Genomic DNA, 21796 nt, shown 5'->3' with positions numbered 1-21796 from the left:
TGAGATGGGAGTAAAGATTGTGATCAAGAATGGAAGAAAGATCCTGAGAATTAAAAGTGGAGGTCAACTTGGAGTGTTATTAAAAATTAAGTAAGAATTCTTCCTTGTCCCCAGAAAGAGAAGGGTCACTGAGGACACCACAAGGTCGTTCTCTCTCCCTTCTCGATACTGCTCACAGTGCCCAACCCAAAGGGAACTGGAGACAGTATAAACAAGAAACAAGGAAATGATCAAATGACAGAGCTGTATGGTGAAACTGGACTGCACTGTGCGTTCCCCTCAAAATGTAGGGCTACAAAAACTCTGTGCTTGTGAGAAACTGTGTGTTCCCTTTACAGCTAACTAGAGTAGAGTAACATATTTGTGTTTTTCTTTTTTGCCTTTGGTTTCCAGGATATTCAGAGTTTAATTTTTGCTCAAAGACAGATATTAAAATAAAGCAGTTAGAGAAAAGGGGTTAAGCAAAACAAAAAGGTAAAATTATAGCATGATGAACCTTGAAGTCATTAAGCTAAGTGAAAGAAGCCAGACACAAAAGACCACATGTTGTACAATTCTGGTACGTGAAATGTCCAGAATAGGCAAGTAGGTAGAGACAGAAAGTAGATTAGTGGTTTCCTAGGGCTGGAGAAGGGGAGGGGAAGTGCAGGGGTCGGGGATTGACTACAAACAGATATGGGCTTGCTTTGGGGGGTGATGAACATGTTCTAAGAAAAAATAAATGGTTTCACAATTCTGTGCATACCTTAAAAACTACAGGATTGCACACTTCTAAAGGGTATGCACAGTTTCGTGGTATGTGAATTTTCTCTCAATAAAACTCTGTGTGTGTGTGTCTGTGTGTTTGTGTGTGTGGTATCATTAGCAAAAGGAGACGTAGAGTCTACTAGGCAGATGACTACTGTGGAAGCAGTAATGTACCCTGGAAGTTCTGGGTTTTGCCACACACTGGTTGTGAGATTTTGGGCTTGTTTTTTCTTGAACTTTCTTCATCGACATGTAAAGCCATGCATTGGGAGTAGAGGAATCTAAGTTCCTTCTAAATACAAAATGTTAAAATGTACTAGCATTTTGTAATATTAATGCTGATCCCCTTGGCTCCCATTCCTCAATAGTCAAGAGTATCTTTGATTATGTAAGTTAAAATTATGTAAACAACAAATATGGGAGACGGAAAAAAAGAGTCAAGCTGGAGGTAGACAGAGTGGTAGAAAAAGCCATTGGAGTAGATAAAATTACCTAAGAAGAATATCTAAAAATCAGGCTAGAAAGGGGCTAAAACATTAAGACATTATCAAATGCATTTGTTTATTCACTCAACCAATACTTATCGAGCACCTGCTGCATGCCAAACAGATTCTAGGGGCAGAAACACAGCAGTGAGTGGAACAGAACAAGACTCTGCTCTCTTTGCTTACATTTTAGTCAAGGGGAAAAGACTAACAATAAAAAGTAAACAAAGGAGAAAAATTTAGAAATAATAAGAGCTGGGAAGAAAATGAAACAGAATGATCTAGCAGAGAGTGACTTGGCAGGAGGGGCGGGGGTGGATACTTTAAATAGGCTCAGGTCGTCCCCTGAAAGGTGGTGTCTGAGCCTAGACCTGCATGAAGAGGGAACAAGCCCCTTGATGGGTCTGGAGGAGCAGCACAGAAAAAGGACTAGATATGGAAACAGGGCTGTTTGTAGAACCAAGAGAGAAGACCATCTGGAGCATAGTGAGTAAGGGAATGTGGAATATGTGGCATTTAAGAAACAAAACAAAAGAGCAAATAAAAAAAAAGAGGGAGAGACAAACTAAGAAATAGACTCTTAACTATAGAGAACAAACTGATGGTTACCAGAGGGGAGATGAGGGGGGCATTGGGGAAACAGGGGATGGGACTAAAGAGTACACTTATCATGATGAAAATAAAATAAAATAAAGCAAAACAAAGTAGGAAAAAAAAAGGTCAGAGAAGAAAGCACGGATGTTTCTTATTCTGAGTGTGACGGAAAGCTACTGGAGGGATTTAAATAAGAAAATGATATGAAATGATTTATGCCAAGGTCACTATAGCTGTGATGAGGTCATATATACACATGTAATGAAAACTGTGAAGTGACAGACACTTTAAAGTTCTGTTATTTCTGAAGCCACTGTGAACCCCAATTTCCTCATCCATGAGCTGGATTAATACTTGACAAAGTTGTGTCGAGGATCCTGACTACTGATCAAAAGATAAATAACATTGGCCAATCACAGGAAGATCCTGAGAGCTACAGGAAGTGGCACAGACCTAGCAGATGAACATGTATGTGGGTCCATCTACGATGACGCATGAATCCAAATGAACTAATGCTAGATAGAGTGATAACTTCCAGTTACAGTTTGGTGGTGGGGTTCTGAACTATCAATTATGATCCAACAAAGGGGTCCAGGAGTCTGTGGACTACTTCTTAGAATCCCTGAACTATTGGCTTTTATTCCTTACCATATTTACTAAAGGCTCCTTCTTGTGAAGGCAGGGGTCCTATATCATGATAGCACTTGTATTTATTTCCTAGCAGAGTGCCTGGCACACAGTGAGCGCTTGACCGAAGGCTGCCATGCTCTAGTCACACAAAGAAGTTGATCGGATTTCAAACCTGCCCGTGCACAAGCTAACAGGAAACTGTCACTCTTTGAAGAAGTTATGTGACCTAAGACAGGGCAACTAAACTGGTCAAAGTATTGGAAGCAGTACTCGGAATACAAATAACAACCTTGGAGATCAGGAAAAATAAAAGCATGCCATGAAAACCTACACTGGCAATAAAGATCTAGATAACACCAACATATGTCTATTTGCTAAAGCTCAGAATGTGAGGCCTGCGGTCTCTCCCCTTGAATTTTGAAAGATGGAAATTTCAGAGAAGGAAAGGGAAGTATGCCTTGCTTACCAGGATATGGAATCCAACCACCCCAGAAGTGGTAAAGGCAAATCCCCACCCAGTGAGATCTGGAGACCAGACGGATTTTATGATGTATTGAGCTTATTATAATGTTCTGATATTGAAGAGAAGGAGACAATATGTTCCTACCACCTTCCTGTGAGGACATTTGTCATGAGTATTTAGTTGGAAGGTGGCATCAATTTGTACGAGATCCTTATATTCCAAAAGGAATTAAAAGTCTAGCTCTTTTAAATGAGGACTTGATTCTGGAAAATGGTTGGCTTTGTAAAATACCGTGTACCTCAGATTCTGCAGAGACATAGACGCTGTATAAACAGAAGTTCGTCTGAATTCTCTTCCGACTTGCGGGGGGATTTGTAAGTAAACGATTTATAAATTGCTGTTATCGGTGAGGTAGCACTGAGGAGTGATTAAAAGCACAGACTTTGCACTCAGATTGCCAGTGTCTGAATCTGGATTCTATGGTTTACTCACTGTGTGGCCTCTCTGTGCTTTACTTTCATTAGTTGTAAAATCAGAATAGTAATAATATCCATGTCAGACCATGTTATGATACTTAAATGATCGAATATTTGTAAAGCACTTGGAAAGGTATCTGGCTTATTGTTAAGTTCTTAAAGTCAACCCAGTGTTACCTAGACCACTCTTCTTGTCTAAAGCTCGTAAGTTGGGTTTGGATCAATCTAACATTAGAGTTGGTTGCTTGTCTTTTGGACATGTTTGTGGAGGTAGGTAATAGCCCAGATGTATGCTAACTAGCAGGGAAAGGTCTGCTTAAAATGTAAAAGGCACACGGATAATTCACATGAACATAATTAGCATTCAGAGTAGCTCATTTATCGACTCTCAGCACAGGAGTGATTCCTGCCCTTTTCTAGAGAAGCCATGTGAACGAAAAGCACAGTGAGGTAGGACTTTTATGTACAACCTAAACCAGCTTTATGAGATGTTCTGCAGGGGAGAGATTCCTAGAAAGTATTAATACTAAAGGCTCTGGGAGTAGTTGGTACAAATCAACAAGGATTTTCTGAGCATTTGCTGCTGGAGACATGGTGAGAGGTTTGATGAATTGTGTGTCTACCGTGAGCAGAGAAGACCATCACGGTGACATGTCGGGGGCTGGTTAGGACTGGGGAAGAAATCAACATGGGCAGAAGAGGAGAGAAAAAAAAATCTGGAAAAACAGATGGAACCAGCTGCAAAATTCCCTTAGAAAGTGAAGCTCTAAGAAACCGAGGGCTATAGTTCAACACTGTGGTTTTCTGAGTAAATATGATTCTCCCTGTGCTGGAAGAGAGAAAATTGCTGGACTGGAAAGAACAAGGGTGCAATTCCTGGTGAGAAATGATGTGCCAATGAAGGTCATTTTAAGGAACACGTTGCCTGGGGACAGCGAAGAAGTACAAGTGTTGAGATTACTGGAATGAGGGTAGAGAGGGGCTGGGTGGCTGGCTCTCTTTCAAGGGTTCTGTTGTCTCATAAGACTTTGGCCCTTGGGCTCAAGTGGACAAGGGAGCTGTGAGGCACCCACAGAACAGCTCGGCAAGTGGCCAGTGGCTGCTCAGACTCCTTGGGCCGGCTGGGGGCAGACTGATGTGAAAGGAAGCCTCCAACTTCCTTTCCTGCCATCTCAGGGGTTGAGGACATCAGGACTGTTCCATGTGGCTATGTTGAGAGAGCAGGCATGAGAGAGAAGAGAGAATGAGGGAAAACAGCACTGATTTTATTTTATTTTTTTAAGTTTTATTTTTTCTGCCACTTTGAATTTTTTTTTTTTTTAAGGAAAGGAAAAAGAGAAAAAATAGGAAAATAACCATTTATGTGGCACATTTTCAAACCTGGGCTTCCTTTTCCTGTTTCTCCAAAACTGTGACCTAAGTCTTTAACAAAGACTCCAGAGAGCTTGGTTTCAGCCACTGGCTGTGCAAGAGATGGTAGCCCTATAGCAGCAGACATGTTGTTTATGGTTATCCAAACCCAACACCTTCCTTAATGAGAAAGGAAGCAATAAAACAGGAATAGTGGACAGGCCAGCTGGGCTAATCAGCCCTGGCAGGAGGCCCAACCTCCAAAAGAACCTGGAGTCCATTAATTCCAGCATCTCATCTACTTGGAAATCAACCTTCCCCAGGACTTTGGGAAGAACAGTAGCTCTCTGAGTAACCAGAACTGGTCCCCTAATCACGGTTAGAAGAAGGCAAATCGCTTCAGGAAGCTGCTGCTTCTTCTTCTTTTTTTTTTTTTTTTGGTTCTGTTTTGTTTTGTTTTAATAATAATTTTTTATTATATTATGTTAGTCACCATACAGTACATCCCTAGTTTTTGATGTAAAGTTCCATGATTCATTACTTGCGCATAACACCCAGTGCACCATGCAATACGTGCCCTCCTTACTACCCATCACCAGCCTATCCCATTCCCCCACCCCCTCCCCTCTGAAGCCCTCAGTTTGTTTCCCAGAGTCCATAGTCTCTCATGGTTCATTTCCCCTTTTGATTACCCCCCCTTTCTTCTTCCCTTTCTTCTCCTACCGATCTTCCTACTTCTTATGTTCCATAGATGAGTGAAACCATATGATAATTGTCTTTTTCTGCTTGACTTATTTCACTTAGCATTACTTTGAATTTTTCAAGGAACTTAGATTTCCTCTACTCCCAATGCATGGCTTTACATGTCGATGAAGAAAGTTCAAGAAAAAACAAGCCCAAATTCTCACAACCAGTGTGTGGCAAAACCCAGAACTTCCAGGGTACATTACTGCTTCCACAGTAGTAATCTGCCTATTAGACTCTACCTCTCCTTTTGCTAATGATACCACAGTCCCGTCCATGTTGCTGCAAATGTTGAGAAATTGTTCTTTTTGATGGCTGAGTAATATAACCTCACCTATGCACGGCGCTCTTCTTGGGGGTGCCCCTGCCTCTTTACTTCTTATTGTATTTACTAGAGGTCCAGGTGAGAGTACAGTAATGTTTTGTGTTTCTGACCATTCTTATTGTGTATTTTTGACTTTAACCTACCCACTATATTAGAAGAGGAGGGGATCATTCCATTTTGTCCCTTCCTTCCTCATTGTCCCTTCCTGAGTCCTGGATCTTACCATTTCCCCCTTGGTCTCCCACCTCTAATCTCTTCATCCACAAGTTCATCCCTCATGCTGCCATTTGTTAACTTGCCAGGTCCCTCCCCAGCTTCAGAAACTTCCCTGGCTCCCCATTACGGGCAGAAGCACTCCATCATGTGCTCATGGAGGTCTGTGTTGTTAGTTGGGATATGTGCTATGATAATATTGAAAGCAGCGATCTAAGGAGTGGTTTACTTGAAAATAAAAAGAATAGGGACATCTGGGTGGCTCAGTCAGATAAGCATCTCCCTTCAGCTCAGGTCATGATCCCAGGGTCCTGGGATTGAGTCCCACATTGGGCTCCCTGCTCCGTGGGGAGCCTGCTTCTCCCTCCACCTCTGCCTCCTTCTCTCTCTCTCTGCCTCTCATGAATAAATAAATAAAATCTTAAAAAAATAAAAGAAAAAGAAAAAGAATGGGTTCTAAGATGTCACAATAACATTCTTATCATTCACCAAAATTATGAAATGTTTCCCTAATGGGAAAAAAAGCTAAGGAGCCAGTAAGAACACACAACCACTAGTCTGTTTTACTGATTTGTCCATGGGAGTATGTTAGATGTGGAGGAATGACAATGAGAACCACCAGCCCTCAGGATACATGCCAGCTGCTTCATTTAACTTGGGGATCTTAGACCCTTCATAATGACTCCTTAGCTCCCTCTTCTTGCCTCCCTCCCCACAAGACCTATGGTTCACTATACAGAGTGGACCTACCATTTTCCAACTACATTTTAGGTTTTTACTGATTGCCTCCTCCCCTACCCATGCCTCATCCATGTTATCTAATTTTTTTTTCTGGCTTATTTCAAATGTTACCTCCTCTGTGAAACTTTACTCAAATCTTTAGAAAATTAATTCATCTCTCCTCTGAGCTCCAAAGTTCTTTAAGCCTATCTCTGACCTTGACCATATTAAACTGAATTATAATTTTCTGTTTGCCTGTCTTCCCTACTATACTATAAACAGCTTGAGAAAGCCACTTTTTTCCCCTTCATATGTGCCTTATAGAAATACCTAAGTACCTGGCATGTTGCTTGACAGTTACGTTGCTTATTAAATACTTGTTAAATAATACAATAATGAAATAACTTATTTGTTAATAAATGAGGGAGATAATATTTTACTGATGTAAAGGCTGAGTTTCAGTGAAGATAACTAAAACCTCAAAACCATAAGAGCAAACACGAAATCATCACAGTTCCAGTTCAGGGTTCTATCTACTTTCTAATTGAATTGTCTCATTTGAGGAGACCTAGAAGCTTCTGGGTGACTAACCTGCCTCCATATTTACTATGTCCTTCGTGGGTTAGACAAACTGGGCTATTCTGAGCTCAGCCATTCCAATATCTCATCACATTCTTCCTGATTTATTTCTTCTGTCTGATGTACTTCCTGTCAGTTTCATTAATTTTTTTTTTTTTGTATAATTTCTTTTTATCATCTCCTTGTTCCGGAGTGCCATATATACCCATTTTCTTTTGGTATCAGATCAATTTTTAATTTGTGGCTTCTGTTTCTGACAGTTTTAGGATTTAAAATTGCATTCTGTTCTTGTTATCTCCAACCACAGAAAAGCAAATGTATGTAATTGCAACAAAACATAAAATTAAAAAAAGAGCATACACAAAAAAGATAAAGTCCCAGGGAAGGCAAGGAAAGTATTAGTATGCCAGAAAATAAGGAAGCTTTCACAGAGTCCCAAAGCAAAGACTATGTTCAAGGATAAGTGCTAGCAGAGGGAGAGACTGGACAGCAGCTGCTTGCACAAGAATGACTCTTCCTCCTTTCCCAGTTCTTTTCCATGAGGAACCAATGCCCAGGCTTACTGGACAGTCTCCCCACAGACAAGTCATAGGCTTTATCAGCCTCAGAAGTAATTTCCTCTTACTCAGGACAAACCCTATAGTCCTCCCACTTCCATGTGGAAAATTGGAAGGTCACCCCAAGCTGCCTCTTCTTCCTGAAGAAGCTTTTGGCCCCAAACCACGATTTGTTCCCAGGACCATTCTTTCAAGTGTCCGTGGGCAGCCCATACCCTCACATTGTAATTGCCTTGCACATAACTGGACCTCACTGCATTGACCAAAAGCCTGTGCATATGAGACATAAGAATGAAGTCCAGTGAATGAATGCAAATCACTCCCTGAAAAGCCCTGTCCTCTTTCACTATCTAATACTGGGGTAATATTAGACATTACCTAACATACAGCTTTCATTTAATTTTTACTTCTAGGATACCCACTCCAGATTATATAAATTGATCATGGGGTCAAATTGATATTCTTTCACCAAGAGCATTCAGTATTCTTTAAAAGCCTTCTTAATCCTCAGTCGTTAGGAATATAAATACTACATGGGCTATAAAACAAATGGCTAACAAGTATGGCAGATGCAGAAGAGTGTATTGGGTAAGAGTGTGAGCTCTGGAGTTAGGTGGGCCTGGCCTTGAATTCTGATTTTACTACTAATGGCCTTGAGCAAATGACTGGTTTCTTCAACGAGTTAGTAATATTTGATGCACTCAATAAAAGGCATTATAACCTAAAAGGTAATATGGTTACTATATTTCTGTAAATTAATGGCACATTTTCCACATTTAAATGGTTTTGAAATCAGAATGTTTTTCATAATCAATATCAAAAGAAACTTGCCAGCTGTTTACCCTATCTCCTATCTGCCCCCCCAAGCTGTTATTAAATCTACAGTACATTTTATAATTATTTGTGTTTAAGAATCAAGGAGATATGGTTCACAACATGACAACAACTAAAACTCTGGAGCTCTTTTGTGGTAAACATACCTTTCCAGCTAGATTCCCCTATGTACTATTAGTGTCTTCTGCAGGAAAGAGGAGAGCCGAAGATCCCTTGGGTCATACTGTCCCAGTTGCAGATACACAGTCAAGTGTGTTGTAGAAGCTAATTTACTGGGAAGCTCATGAAGCTCGAACTTCCAGCTTCCCACTCCCACCGGCCTCTGCTAGTGTCCTGGGAAGGGCCCTAGGACCATGTTCCTGTGGTCGGATATATTCCTAAAACATGCACATCTGTTTTGTTTTCTTGAAAAGGTCCTCATTGTATGAGCTTCTGTGTCCATAAAAATTAGAATACTCGGGAATGTCACCGAAGGTGTTCATGTGGCACCATTTGTATTTAGGTTACTCTGCCTCTCCTGAGTATATTCTTGGCCTGTGTTTCTCCTCCCCTCCATCAAAAGCTGCTCTTGGGAAAGGACCTTCTGTTTGATATTAACACTTAGCGTGACTTTGAACCAGTGTGGTTTACCTCTTGGGGTTCTTTATATTTTGCATCCTCCTCCTAAGGCAGAATGAAAGGTAATTTTTTTTTAATGAAATATCTGGCATTAGCAAAGAGACTGAAATGTTATTTTGAACTACAAAGAGATCCTTCTTCTTTCACCCCTAAGCCCATAGCCAGAAGACACTCTTCTACTATGCCTACATGTAGGCATAGCCCATTTATGGCTGTCTAAATCAATTTCTGTCTATTCAACACTGTGCTACACAGTTAGCAGCAGATTAGATTCTCCTGCATGAGAACAGCTGAGATAGCAGATCCAAATGTGAATGAGACAAAGACACAACTTTACTTCTCTTACACTTCTACGATTTTACTCTGCTCATTTACCTTCCCCTTCCTGCCTGTTTCCCATCCGCTAACACTTGTTAAGCACCTGCCAAATGATAGGCATTATGATAAATAGGCACTGGCACACTGAAATGAGCCTTTAACATTGCTCAATGAACGGAAGAATCAAACACCGATTTTTGTGATGGTGCTACTGTTCTTACCCTAGTAATGCCATTTTCATTTTCTAGTTTTCTTCATTAAGAGAAGGCTAACGTTACCATTGTAATCATCTTCCCCTTAGTTGTGCTTTTAGTTATTCTATGATCCTCAAGAATAACTGCTATTTTTTATCCCCTTCCCCTTTCCTGTCCTAAGAGGCTCAAATAAGTGCGTAAACCAGAAGGCTGGTTGAGAACAAAAGCTTTTTTTTTTTTGAACTATTAGTTACTTCAAAAGGCTTAAATATTTTGCCTTACCTACTTCCTTGATCCTGCAACTAACATATACTGGGAAAAGTAAAGAGACCTTAAAAGAGTTCATCTTTATTAAATATTGTAGTCAAGCATAAGCAATGATGACATTAACAAAAGAACGATCGTGGTCATAATATGAACCATACAAACCATTCTCTCCACTATATATATTTAACACTGCTAAATCCTCTGCTCACACCCTCAGAACTGAATAAATTAGGTGTCTGTCCTTTAGGCATTAACCAAATGTCATCTCCTCTGGAAGGATTTCCCTTCTTTTACACAAAGGTAGATATTTCCTACAATGGGCTTGCATGGAGTAGATGTGAGTCCTCAGAGAGCACCCTAGACATCCCCATTACAAGAGTCATCACATAGTTTTATCATCTCTTGCTTCATCAACTGTTCTCCCACTAGATCACAAGGTCTATGAGGACAACCACCATGCGAATCTCGCGCACCATTTTATCCTCAGGGGTCTGGAAAAAACCAAGAGTGTTACAAACAGTTGATAAGTGAAGCAAGGAAAGGAGGAAGGAAGGAAGGAAGGAAGGAAGGAAGGAAGGAAGGAAGGAAGGAAGGAGTTTTTCAAATATTAGGGAAGCCAACTGTCCGGTTTATTTAGTATTCAAAATGCAATCATATGGACAGTACTCCTGGAACTACTTCCCTTATGACTGGGATTTCACCAACTCTTTCCTGTGCTTATTGAATTGCTGAAAATAATATAAAAAAGTGTGATTTCCTCCTCTGATTCCTCTAGGAGATGCAGACACAAATCACAGAGTCCAAGTGACTTAAGCCAAAGTGGTTCTTCTTGGTTCTTATGTCATTGTTTTGGAGTCAGCCCAGATATCCACACTATACCATCTGCACTGTATCCTAAACATCTCTTACTTTCCCATCTGACTTTTGCTTACATTGTTAGAGTCTCAACTCCTTCCCCTGACTCATCTCCCAAAGTTTGGATGATTATTCTTATTCTAATGGAAGAGAAAGAATGTGTAGACCATCCAAAGGGGTGGCTTGTCCAAATATTGTCTCTTTTTGGCTTTCAAATATATAATGTAGATTTTCATATAACCAGAATTTGCCCACTGCTCAGAAAACTCAGAACTCTTCTGTAAGTGGCAGTCCAAATTTGAAAACCACAGCTGTTTTTAGCAATTGAGTCACCGCCTTTCAGATGCCAAAAATATCACCTACCATATTCCCCAGGGTTCAAAGAAAGAGGAAAGAGGAAAAAAGCAAAGAACAAGTTGAGGATAAAGGTAGCAGGAAGCTTCTCCAGTCATACAAAGTATTATTAAAAATAACTATAACAGTGCTCGCTTCAGCAGCACATACGCTAAAACTGGAATGATAAAAAGAAGATTAGCATGGCCCCTGCAAAAGGATGACACACAAATTTGTGAAGTGTTCCATATTTTTACTGGAATAAAAAGAAAAAGAAAAGAAAGAAATAAAAAAACTATAATAACTGAAATAACAATAAGATTAGCAGTGAGAACTAGCATTCAATAGCAATTAACAAAACAGGGCCCCATGTGACTTTCCCAATCTCCCTAAAAGGGAAAGATGATAGTATTCTTAGCACCCTCATTTTACAGATGAAGAAACAAAACTAGAGAGGTTAAGCGAGAAACCTAAGGTTATACAGCTAAGCCAGAGCTCCAACCCAAGCCTTCAGACTTCAAATCCCATACTCTTTTATTTAAACACAGTCTCACCACTGATTTATCTAACCACTCCTTCATGAATTGATTTGGGTAGGAACTCTGCCCTTTTTCCATCACTGTAGGCCTAAGGGCAATCATTAGAATTTCTTTGAGTTTCTCAAAATAGAGTAGAAACAAAATAGAGTAAAATCTTTGTTTCTACTCTTAGCTTTTGGATGAGGGTTCTACGTATATACATATTAAAATGTTTAATACATATTAAAATTACTTGGCCCATCTCTAAACTGGTTTTGGAAGCTTCAGAAAAGAAGCTTGGCCAGTCTGTCCCAGTGTGCACCTTGGATTCTGATTTCCAGACCCCCCTTCCCACCCACAGAGGACCTCAGGAACAGCCAAAGCAACTTTTTAACTGGGAAAACATGGTGACCCTTCTCTGGTCTCCCAGTCCCCATCTCCCCAGAGCAGACCAGTACCTAACACATCCTGGGCTGTGGTGAGAGAGATTCTCATCCTGGAGGCCCTAGCAACTGGGTCCAGGCTGTGCAGCCAACGGAAAGCCTACCCCATAAATCAAATCTTGGGGGATCTGTGATCCAGCAACACCTCTAGCAGATTCCCATTTAAGGCAATATCTGGCAAGAGCCTTGTAAAAGAGAGTGGGGAAAAGAAAACTAGATAGGGAAATGAAGGGCTACTAAATGATACGGCAAGGATGAGACTGTGGCAGACAGTATTTTCCAAAGATAACTGCAAAAATCATTCTGGTCCTAAATGCTCTTCCAGAATCTTGCTACTCTCCCATCAAAAGGAGTTTATTTCCTCTCTCCTTGAATCTCCATTGGTCTTGCTGACTGTCTCAATGAATAGACTATGGTTGAAGTAAAGCCCTGTGACTTTTGAGGGTAGGTTAGAAAAGGTGGTACAGCTTCCAGCTGACTCTCGCTCTTGGGCATCTGACTTTTGAACCTTGGAAGGAAACCCAGGCTACATAGAAAGTTCATATGTAGGTATTCCAGTTATCAGCCCAACAAAGGGGCTAGCTGACAGCAGGCATCAACTGCCAGACCTGTGAGTGAACAAGTCTTGTGATTCCAGTCGCCAGCCTTTGAGTGACCCCAGCCTTCAAGTCTTCCAGCTGAAGCTTCAGACATCATGGAGCAAAGATGAGCCATCCCCACAGTGCCCTGTGGGGATTCCTGACCCACAGAATCCAAGGGCACAGTAAATAGTTGTTTAATGTCACTAAGTTTTGGGGTAATTTGTTGCACAGCAAGTCATAACCAGAACGGGAACCTAGGCCTGAGGGGACCTCTGACAGGTTCTATCTGCAACAGCCAAAGGTGAGATCAGGTCCTACTGCTAATTCTAGCCATCCCCTGCCAGGTGCCTTCTTCATAAAGGTCATTTTTCTTAAGGGCTCCACTGTTCCTCCCTGCAACTGCACGTGGCCCTCCCATCCAGGTCCATTAGACCTGCTTTTAAAGGTCTGAATCTGAATCTCAATTGTGCATAAGGTTTGAGCCATTTTCTTTAAGGTTCTTCGGCCCTGCCTGGACAAATGAGAAGATGAGCTTAGCCACTTATTTCAGTCTTTGAACGTTCCGTGGTGGTTAAGAAGTATCCAGCGGTGGAGGGAGAGGGGTAGTGCAGAGAAAGGGAAGAACCTAACTCCCAACACCTTCGTCCTAGTGCTAACCTAGAGTTACGTGTTCTACTTAAATACATGAGCACGGTCAGAACCTTCACTCTCAGTGCCATGATCTCACTGAATCATTTTACTTCCAATGACAGCCCTTTGGTCAGGTCATTAGATGTGATATCATAAAAGCCAAAAATATAGGGATTTGTCTGTCTTGTGCACTATTGTAATACAAACATTTAGCGTAGTGCCTGTAACCTAGTACACACTCAATAAATATCTGTTGGATGGAAGAATAAAACGAATGAAAGAAATTTCCTCCCCCTTTTAGAGAACGATACCTGATATCAGATTAGCGTAAAGTGCTTAGAAATTTGCAGTGTTCAATAGGTTGATATTCAGTGGCCTGAAGTAATGTTTTTCAACCTGCTTAAAGCAACCGTTAAACTTTAAAACTGTGAGTTCCTTGAGGGCAGAGACGACGTCTTATTCCATTTTGTATCCCCAGCACCTGGCACTTTGCTAAGTGCTCAGTAAATACTAAATATTTATTATTTAATATAAATTAAATATTTAAATATTAAAAACTAAATGAATGTCAAACTGAGACTGGCAGAGATATTTGAAATTATTTAGTTCGCCCAGGCTTTGCCTGGTAGGAGGCAGTGACAGGTAAGGATGCTGGCCAGTGCACCTGATCCCCAGAGGGATCAGACTGGGATGCAGGAGTCCAGAAGTCCTGAGGCTTCCCAGCTGCTAAAACCCTTTGAGAACATGAGGACCCAAAAAGCTTTTGTAACCTGAGCAGGACATTGGTTTGAATACCAAAAAGGGTACCACTTTACCAATCAAGAGTGCTATTTGATTATTATACTCCAAATATGCTTTTCTTTCACAGCTAATTTTATACATGATCCATTTATTCATTTGTCCATTTGTTTACTCATTCGTCCCCTATTAAAGGGGTTGTCTAAGCATTGCTATTGTTCTGCAAAGATTTGTTTAATCTGCTCGAGAGATAGGTGAGTGTTCAAAAGGTCCCCATTCCCTGGAAAAGTGACCTGACTAGGCAACAAAAGATGCGATATTATTTTGTAGAGGCAGATGGGAATTACAGACATAAGGTCTTCACAATTCAGAATGAACTAACCCAGTATATTTTGCAATGTGATTTGCATTGGGTAGAACCACTTGACAGCTGACTATTAAATATAGAGAAGTCTGGGACCCACCACTCCAGACACACTAAATCAGAACGCCAGCAGTGAGACTGCAAACTTCATGAGCAACCTCTGGCGATTTTGATTGCACTCAAGTTTGAGAACTGATGACCAAAGGTGTCTTGCTAATGGGACGTACATGCAACTGCTTAATATAATATAGTTTCCCCCGCATCTCTACAAAAAGCTGTTACTTGACTGATTCTCAGACACCTAGGAATAGTGTAAATATGGCTCAGATATTTAACACTATTTAGAATAGTGTAAGCATGGCTGATGCCCCAGACCAGAATTTCACTGAATAAATACAGTCATTCTGTCCATAAACTAGCCCCAAATAAACCTTTGCAAAAAGAAAATAACAAAGTAAATCTATCCTTCCGTTAAGAAACTCACAATTCAGAAGCAAAATCTTACAAAATAGTTGTTACTAAAATAGAAAAGCCTTTAAACCCAGAAATGGCACATTCAAACCATTCTCAATTTGAAAAACAATAAACAACAATCATCAGCTGTGAAAGGGAGCTCTAGACTACACTATTTTTCTACCCTGGTTCCCACAGCGCTGACGTCCTGCTGGGACCCTGAGACCTTTTCCTTGCCTTACCCCCAAACTCATTCCTTCTTCCCAGGAGACTTTTACTCACTTTCTGAATTTTCCTAATTTGGTCAGAGAGTGTGTCTAACAGGCGAGTTTTCAGGAAGTCCATCACCTTGACCACCCGGCCATCAATGTAGCAACTGGAATAAAAATAAAATAAGAATCAGGTAAAAATCTTGAGCAGGAAACTATAAACACACTTCTCTAGCCAGAGGTCTCTGTTGCCTGAGGAAACAGCCCAGAGTTCACCTGGGCTTTTACATCCTAAAAGGCTTTGACCCTGGGTACCTTTGAAACAAGTAATATGCTTTTTATCTTCTTCATTTCTACCTCCATTTGTGGCCTATATTGTGACTTTTTTCAACCTCTGTCACGTGAAACTGCATTGCTTGCTCTATAGGCGTTGACAGGAATCTGTAATACAAATTAAGTAATGGGGAAAAGCTTGCTTTTTTTTTCCCCTAGGAAGAGTAATTTAACACCCATCCCACCCCTACCCCCACCTTAAAGTAATAAAGGTATGTGCGAGATTTAGAAAGAATACTCAAACATTTTTATAGGTTTCCATACCTTTCCATAAGAAAACAAATCCCAATCACAAAAATCTGATTTAATGTAGTGAGGGGTCTCAAAAGTTTCATCTCCAGCTCACCTTGCAGTCAACCTTCTCCAACCACCTCCAGAATAAATGAATGGATGAATGAATGAATGAGCAAACAAATAAATCAGATGGATTAAGTCTAGGAGCACTCTCCTAAAATAATAACAAGTTTAGCATTCACTGGGTGTGGTGGTGTGGGTTTTGTTAGGTTGCTTAAGTGTAACATCAAGTTGTGCTGAGACAGTGTTGTGAACATTTGACCAAAACAGGTCCATCCAGCTTTGTGAGGCCTCTCTTTGTGAACCCTTACTCTGAAGACTAAGCTGAGACTGGCCCAGGTTTAGGTGACCTTTATTATTTTAAACCCTCCCACCCCCATCTTTACAAAATTCCGAATTAAATCAACTGAATTAAAATAAATGCTTATGACTCCTGGGTGCCTTTTCCAACCCACTCAGGTCTCCCCAGTTGATGGCTAGTGATAGGTTATTTCATTTTTAATAAGACACCAACCTATCAGTACATATTATAGAACTATGGGAAAATTCTTTGTTAACTCCCCATACTAATACATGATGTAGTAGAATGGTTAAAATTTTTTTTCTTTAAGATTTAATTAATTAATTTATTTAGTTGACAGAGAGAGAGAGAAAGCAGGAACATGAGGGGCAGAGGGAGAGGGAGAGAATCTCAAGCAGACTCTGCACTGAGTGTGGAGCCTGACGTGGAACTTGATCTTACAACCCTGAGATCATGACCTGAGCAGAAATTAAGAGTTAACTCTTAATTTCTTAGTCAACTGACTAAGCCACTGAGAAGTCCCCCAAAAAAGTTTTTCTTAATTGCTCTAGCTGAAGTGAGTGTGGGACATGAGTTATAGCCACTCAGCCTTCCCCTTGGTCTCCTTCACCACTTCGGACATTTCCACACAATCCAATGTTTAAATCATCAGTATGTTAGAAACAACATAGGTTTTGGACCCAGAGATATCTAATTTCAAAGTCCAGACCAGTTATTTACTACCTATATAACTTTGGACAAGATACTTGGCCTCTGTGGGCCTCAGTTTTCTTATTCTTTAAAAAAAAATTTTTTTTTTATTTTTAGAGAGAGAGAGAGAGTGTGTGCAGGTGAGTAGGGTGGGGAGGAGCAGAGAAAGAATCTTAAGCAGGCTCCACAGCCAGTGCAGAGCCAGCTTGGGGTTTGATCTCATGACCCTGAGATCATGACCTGAGCTGAAATCAAGAGTCGGCCACTTAACCAACTGAGCCATGGTGACCCTTTTCTTCTTCTTCTTCTTTTTTTTAAAGATTTTATTTATTTATTCGACAGAGATAGAGACAGCCAGCGAGAGAGGGAACACAAGCAGAGGGAGTGGGAGAGGAAGAAGCAGGCTCCCAGCAGAGGAGCCTCATGTGGGGCTTGATCCCATAATGCCGAGATCACGCCCTGAGCTGAAGGCAGACGCTTAACCGCTCTGCCACCCAGGCGCCCCCTCTTTTTATTTATTTATTTATTTATTTGTTTATTTATTTATTTATTTATTTTAGAGAGAGACACAGAGACAGTGGGCAGGAGGGGAGGGGGAGAGGGAGAGAGAGAATCTCGAGCAGACTCTGTGCTGAGCATGGAGCCTGATGCAGGGCTCTATCTCACAACCCTGAGATCACGACCTGAGCAGAAATCAAGAGTTGGACGCTCAGCTGACTGAGCCACTTATGCGCCCCAGTTTTCTTATTCTTAAAAGAGGTAACATATCTACTTCTCAGAATTAACTGATGATTAAGCAGATAAACCTAAAGTGTTAGGCACATAGTAGGCATTCAACAACTGTTCTCTTTTAATTTCATTTTCAGCTCACAAAGATGGGGTCATAAACAATAGGGGACTGACTGATTAAATTATGTGTGAGTGTAGAATCCTAAAAGTGGAATTAGTATATCAAAGGATACATGATTTTGAAAATTATATTAGGGAATAAAATGAAATAATGACGTGACCTTTTACTTCATTCCTGATAAGATGCTAGACTCAGATCCAATAAACGTTTATTACATGCACCACACAGTGCTGAGCATGTCCATGTCCATTACTTACCACCCAACCTCTTCCTAATTAGTACTTCACTATTAGCATTTCTGATTTTTTTTGAAAAATTGTGATTATATAGCTTGCTACATGGAAGCTAGGTACATCAAAACATAGTAATGTTAAAATTAATAATTCGTGCAATGCTAATCTAATACACACTGAAGGACATGAATACTTGTTACTATGTTACATGATTACTAGGCACACGGTACAAATGCACCGTAATTAGTGTTTTGTTTTAATCAAATATATTATAGTTCCCTCTTGTCTTTTTGTTAGCTCCCAATAGCTATTTTAAACATCAGACTTTATGACTTTTGCTGGCAACACATTTAGTTTAATACTTACTGAAATAAAAATGCCAGATGTACTTTTTCAGTATGTAGGATTCCCTGTAAATATCCCCCATCCCACACACTCCTTAGTTGAGGTGCCTTTATTCCTCCACTCCTTCCTTTTGTCTCTTTTCTCAAGTACTCAGACCTTGGAGTTAGAAAATCCTGGTTCAGTTTCAGCTTTGTCACCTACAACCTATAGATGTTAAGTTTCCCCTTCTTTGAAGTTGGTTTAAAAAAAGAACCTCAAACCCACAGTATTCAGGGTACACTGTACTAGTCAAATTAGGAAAAATTCTGGGCATAGATCCTGGCACATAAAAGGTATTTAATAAGGAAATTTACCCTCCAGATTACTTAAAGGGCCCAACAGCAACCTAGACTGAAAAGCCATGGGATGAGGTGAGCAGGGGAACATCTGTCTGAAGGACAGCATGTTCATTCACTGTAGATTTGGAATGAGGGAGGTGTGGGACCGCAAGAAAAGACTCTGGATTCCGAGTAGGTGGGAAGGCAGAAGGAGAGATGGAGAGAGCTGTGTTTCTATTGCAAAACTTTGGAATTTGAAAAGACTTTAATGACCATGTGGTCTAAAGCATGTAGGCTTGCTACCGTATGACTGAGAAGTGATTATCTACAACAGTATATCTCATATACTACTTGTACTGTTCCTCTGTACTGCAGCTTGAATCCATGGAAGTCTCCTCTAACGAGTATAAAATTTGCTCCCTCTCACTGTCCACTCAATGGCTGTTTTCTTGATCCAAGAAAACCAAAGTCCAATTCCTCCCTCATGTGACACGTGGGGGAGGAATTCCAATAAAAATTTTGGCTTAAGCTTTTTAGAGCCTATTTTTGGCCTCACTTTTAACCTAACAGGCTGGATTCAATCATTCTCAGTTGGTCTCAGGCTATTTCTGTGGACTGTGAATTAGATTGGAGCAGGGGAGAGCTCGGGCAGGAAACTAGTGTGACAAGGTTATCTTATCTCAACAGTGCCGGCAAGAAGGGATCTGGGTCATGAAAAGAAGCTTAAAAGTGAAGGAAGAACTAATAAAATAAAGCTTCTATAGAGTGTAAGAGAAAGAGGAAGGGAATCTCTGATGACCAGGAGCTTGTGAGAGAGAATATCTTGGAGAACACTAATGCCCAGAACATGTAGGCTAGTCAGACTAGGCTTTAGATTTGTCAAAGGAGATGAAGGATTCTTTTTTTTTTTTCTTTTAAAGATTTTATTTATTTATTTGACAGAGAGAGAGAGAGACAGCCAGCGAGAAAGGGAACACAGGCAGAGCGAGTGGGAGAGGAAGAAGCAGGCTTCCAGTGGAGGAGCCCGATGCGGGGCTCGATTTCAGAACGCCGGGATCATGCCCTGAGCCGAAGGCAGACGCTTAACGACTGAGCCACCGAGGCGCCCCAGGAGATGAATGATTGTATTTGAGATATCAAGGACACAGAGAACATCAAGGAGGAAATATACAACAAGTACCTGGAGATATGAGAAAGAGGTACAGATAAAAGTTGAGAAAGGAAAAGAGCTGGGTCTTCAGCTTATAAGTAATGAATGAAGCCATGGCTATAGATGACCCCTCCGAGAAGATAAGAGAACTTAACAGAGATGTCAGAGACCTTCTAAAATGCTTGTCAAATATGGCCTTGGACATTGCCTCTACGTTTGACCCAGTTAAGAGTCCTTTCTTTCCTCACTCTTTTTAATAACCTCAGTCTGAGCCGAATTTACATTTGGACATCAAAGGAATCCCCATATCATACTGAGAAGCTTCAGCAACTTTATCTGCAACCTTAAATCTACATACATATTATACTATGGAAATACGAACTTCGGTCCCCCAGAACTTAGTATCACTTTTAAGAGAGGGGCCAATTTAACCACAGATGTGAATCTGATAATACCTAATTTTCTTGAGTACCCCTGGATAATTAACTTGCTACATTTAACCTTCATAAATGTGACACTTTGAAGAAAGCACTCAGTGTTGATAATCTGTCGTTATTTGAAAAATTCCTGCCTGTTACAGAGTTTTAGTTCTCCGATAGTGACTGCCTGTGGTAAGGGGACCACGGTATCATTTAGATTTGGACACAAAGGAGGTGTGGAGTAACCTGCCATAACCATTTGGAAAGGATAAATCATTAAAAATGATGAAGATGGTGATTTCTAACCAAGACTGTGTAAAAGGAAACAGGCCTGGATTCCAGCTGACTGTCCAGTAACCTGGGGGCAACTCTCTTTTGTCTTTCTCATTGGGAAGATAAAGATGATTCTTAGACCTTAAGCAATCTCTCTAAAGACTTCATTACTTTAGTAATGGCTACAAAGTATCAGAAGACCAAATAAATGAGAGAAGGTAAGGATTGAGAGGGAGAAAAAAAAAAAGAAGAGAAAGAGAAGGCGAATTCATCAATTAGAGGTGCTTTGGCATCTTCCACATAAAGCCTGGCAGAATAGTTGGTTCTCCAAACACTTAACTGACAATTTTAGGTAAATCATAATCCTCCTCCAAGCTCTCTTGAAATTTCAGCATCTCTTACAATCAAACCACAAGCGGCTGAGTTGTTCAACTAAAAGCTGAAGCCAAGAGAGGCTGTGTAGAAATAACATTTCTGGGAACTATTACAAATGCAATGAGGTTGAAACCTTTGTGTGTGGACAAATAGCCTGTCTGGCTCAATACCAGCAACCATTACTCCTTCCTCTGCTGGCCTCCAGATTGGCAGGTCGTATCAAGCACACATCTGGGGAGGTGGCAAACATGGCAGAGTACACAAAGTAATTCAAACCTCTTACCAATTCCTTCACCAACTCTCCCTCCTTAATGTTTATTTCTAGCTTAATACCTTTCATCTTATTTAAATGTTCATTTCTAAGACCTTTCATCTTATTTAAAATTTTGCCCTTTATTAAAGAAATCTATGTTCATTACAGACAAATTAGAAAATGCATACAAAATTAAAATATGAAAATGAAAAATCACCAATAAGCTCAACACCTAGAGAAACCCACTGTTAACATTTTGCTGTATATCCTTTCAGAGATTTTCATAGTAAATGCACATAAAATTTCCCATAATTAGTTATTTTTAAAACTTACTCCAGATCCTGTTCTATAAGTGTAGAAACTTAAAACTCTACCTGCTAAGACTCCCAAGCCCATCCCAGAAGGATACTGACAGGAGCCATTAGGGACTCCAGGTCGAATCATCTTACTCTTATTTTAATTCTATTTTGGCCAGTTGGCACCCTCTGCCCGGGCAGGTCTCACCTCCTTTCTGTCTCTGCCTGCCAGGTTCTAGCTCTGACCCTCCTACTCCCCCTTCTCCGGCCCCCAGATTCAGTCTCCAGGATTGTACTACAATTAGCTACTTATGCCCATTAGCCTCTTAAAACATTTAACGAGCAGAATTTGTTGCCTCCAGGGACAGCTGGTTTTGTTTACCTGGCTCTTTACTTTAAAAGGAAAAACCTTTGCCCCTTATTATCTGA

The 21796-nt window shown here is 40.5% G+C and overlaps 1 protein-coding gene and 1 non-coding gene across 2 annotated transcripts in view; one reads left to right on the top strand and one right to left on the bottom strand.

The window, feature by feature from the left end:
- The window catches only part of HPSE2 (heparanase 2 (inactive)), a 634212-nt gene that overhangs the window by 146320 nt on the left and 466096 nt on the right, over positions 1–21796 (bottom strand). The window contains exon 7 of the mRNA XM_008704932.1: positions 15312–15405. Within this exon, the coding sequence (XP_008703154.1) occupies positions 15312–15405 (94 nt within the window). The remainder of the gene's footprint in view (positions 1–15311; positions 15406–21796) is intronic.
- Positions 11451–11557, top strand: LOC121101346. Its single transcript, XR_005833341.1, has one exon. It is a non-coding gene; the product is annotated as a U6 spliceosomal RNA (small nuclear RNA).

The sequence above is a fragment of the Ursus maritimus genome, unplaced genomic scaffold (genome assembly GCF_017311325.1).
Source record: "Ursus maritimus isolate PB19 unplaced genomic scaffold, ASM1731132v1 scaffold_7, whole genome shotgun sequence".
In the NCBI taxonomy this organism is placed as follows: Eukaryota; Metazoa; Chordata; class Mammalia; order Carnivora; family Ursidae; genus Ursus; species Ursus maritimus.
The sequence above is the reverse complement of the archived record's forward strand: the minus strand, read 5'-3'. Positions and strand labels throughout refer to the sequence as shown.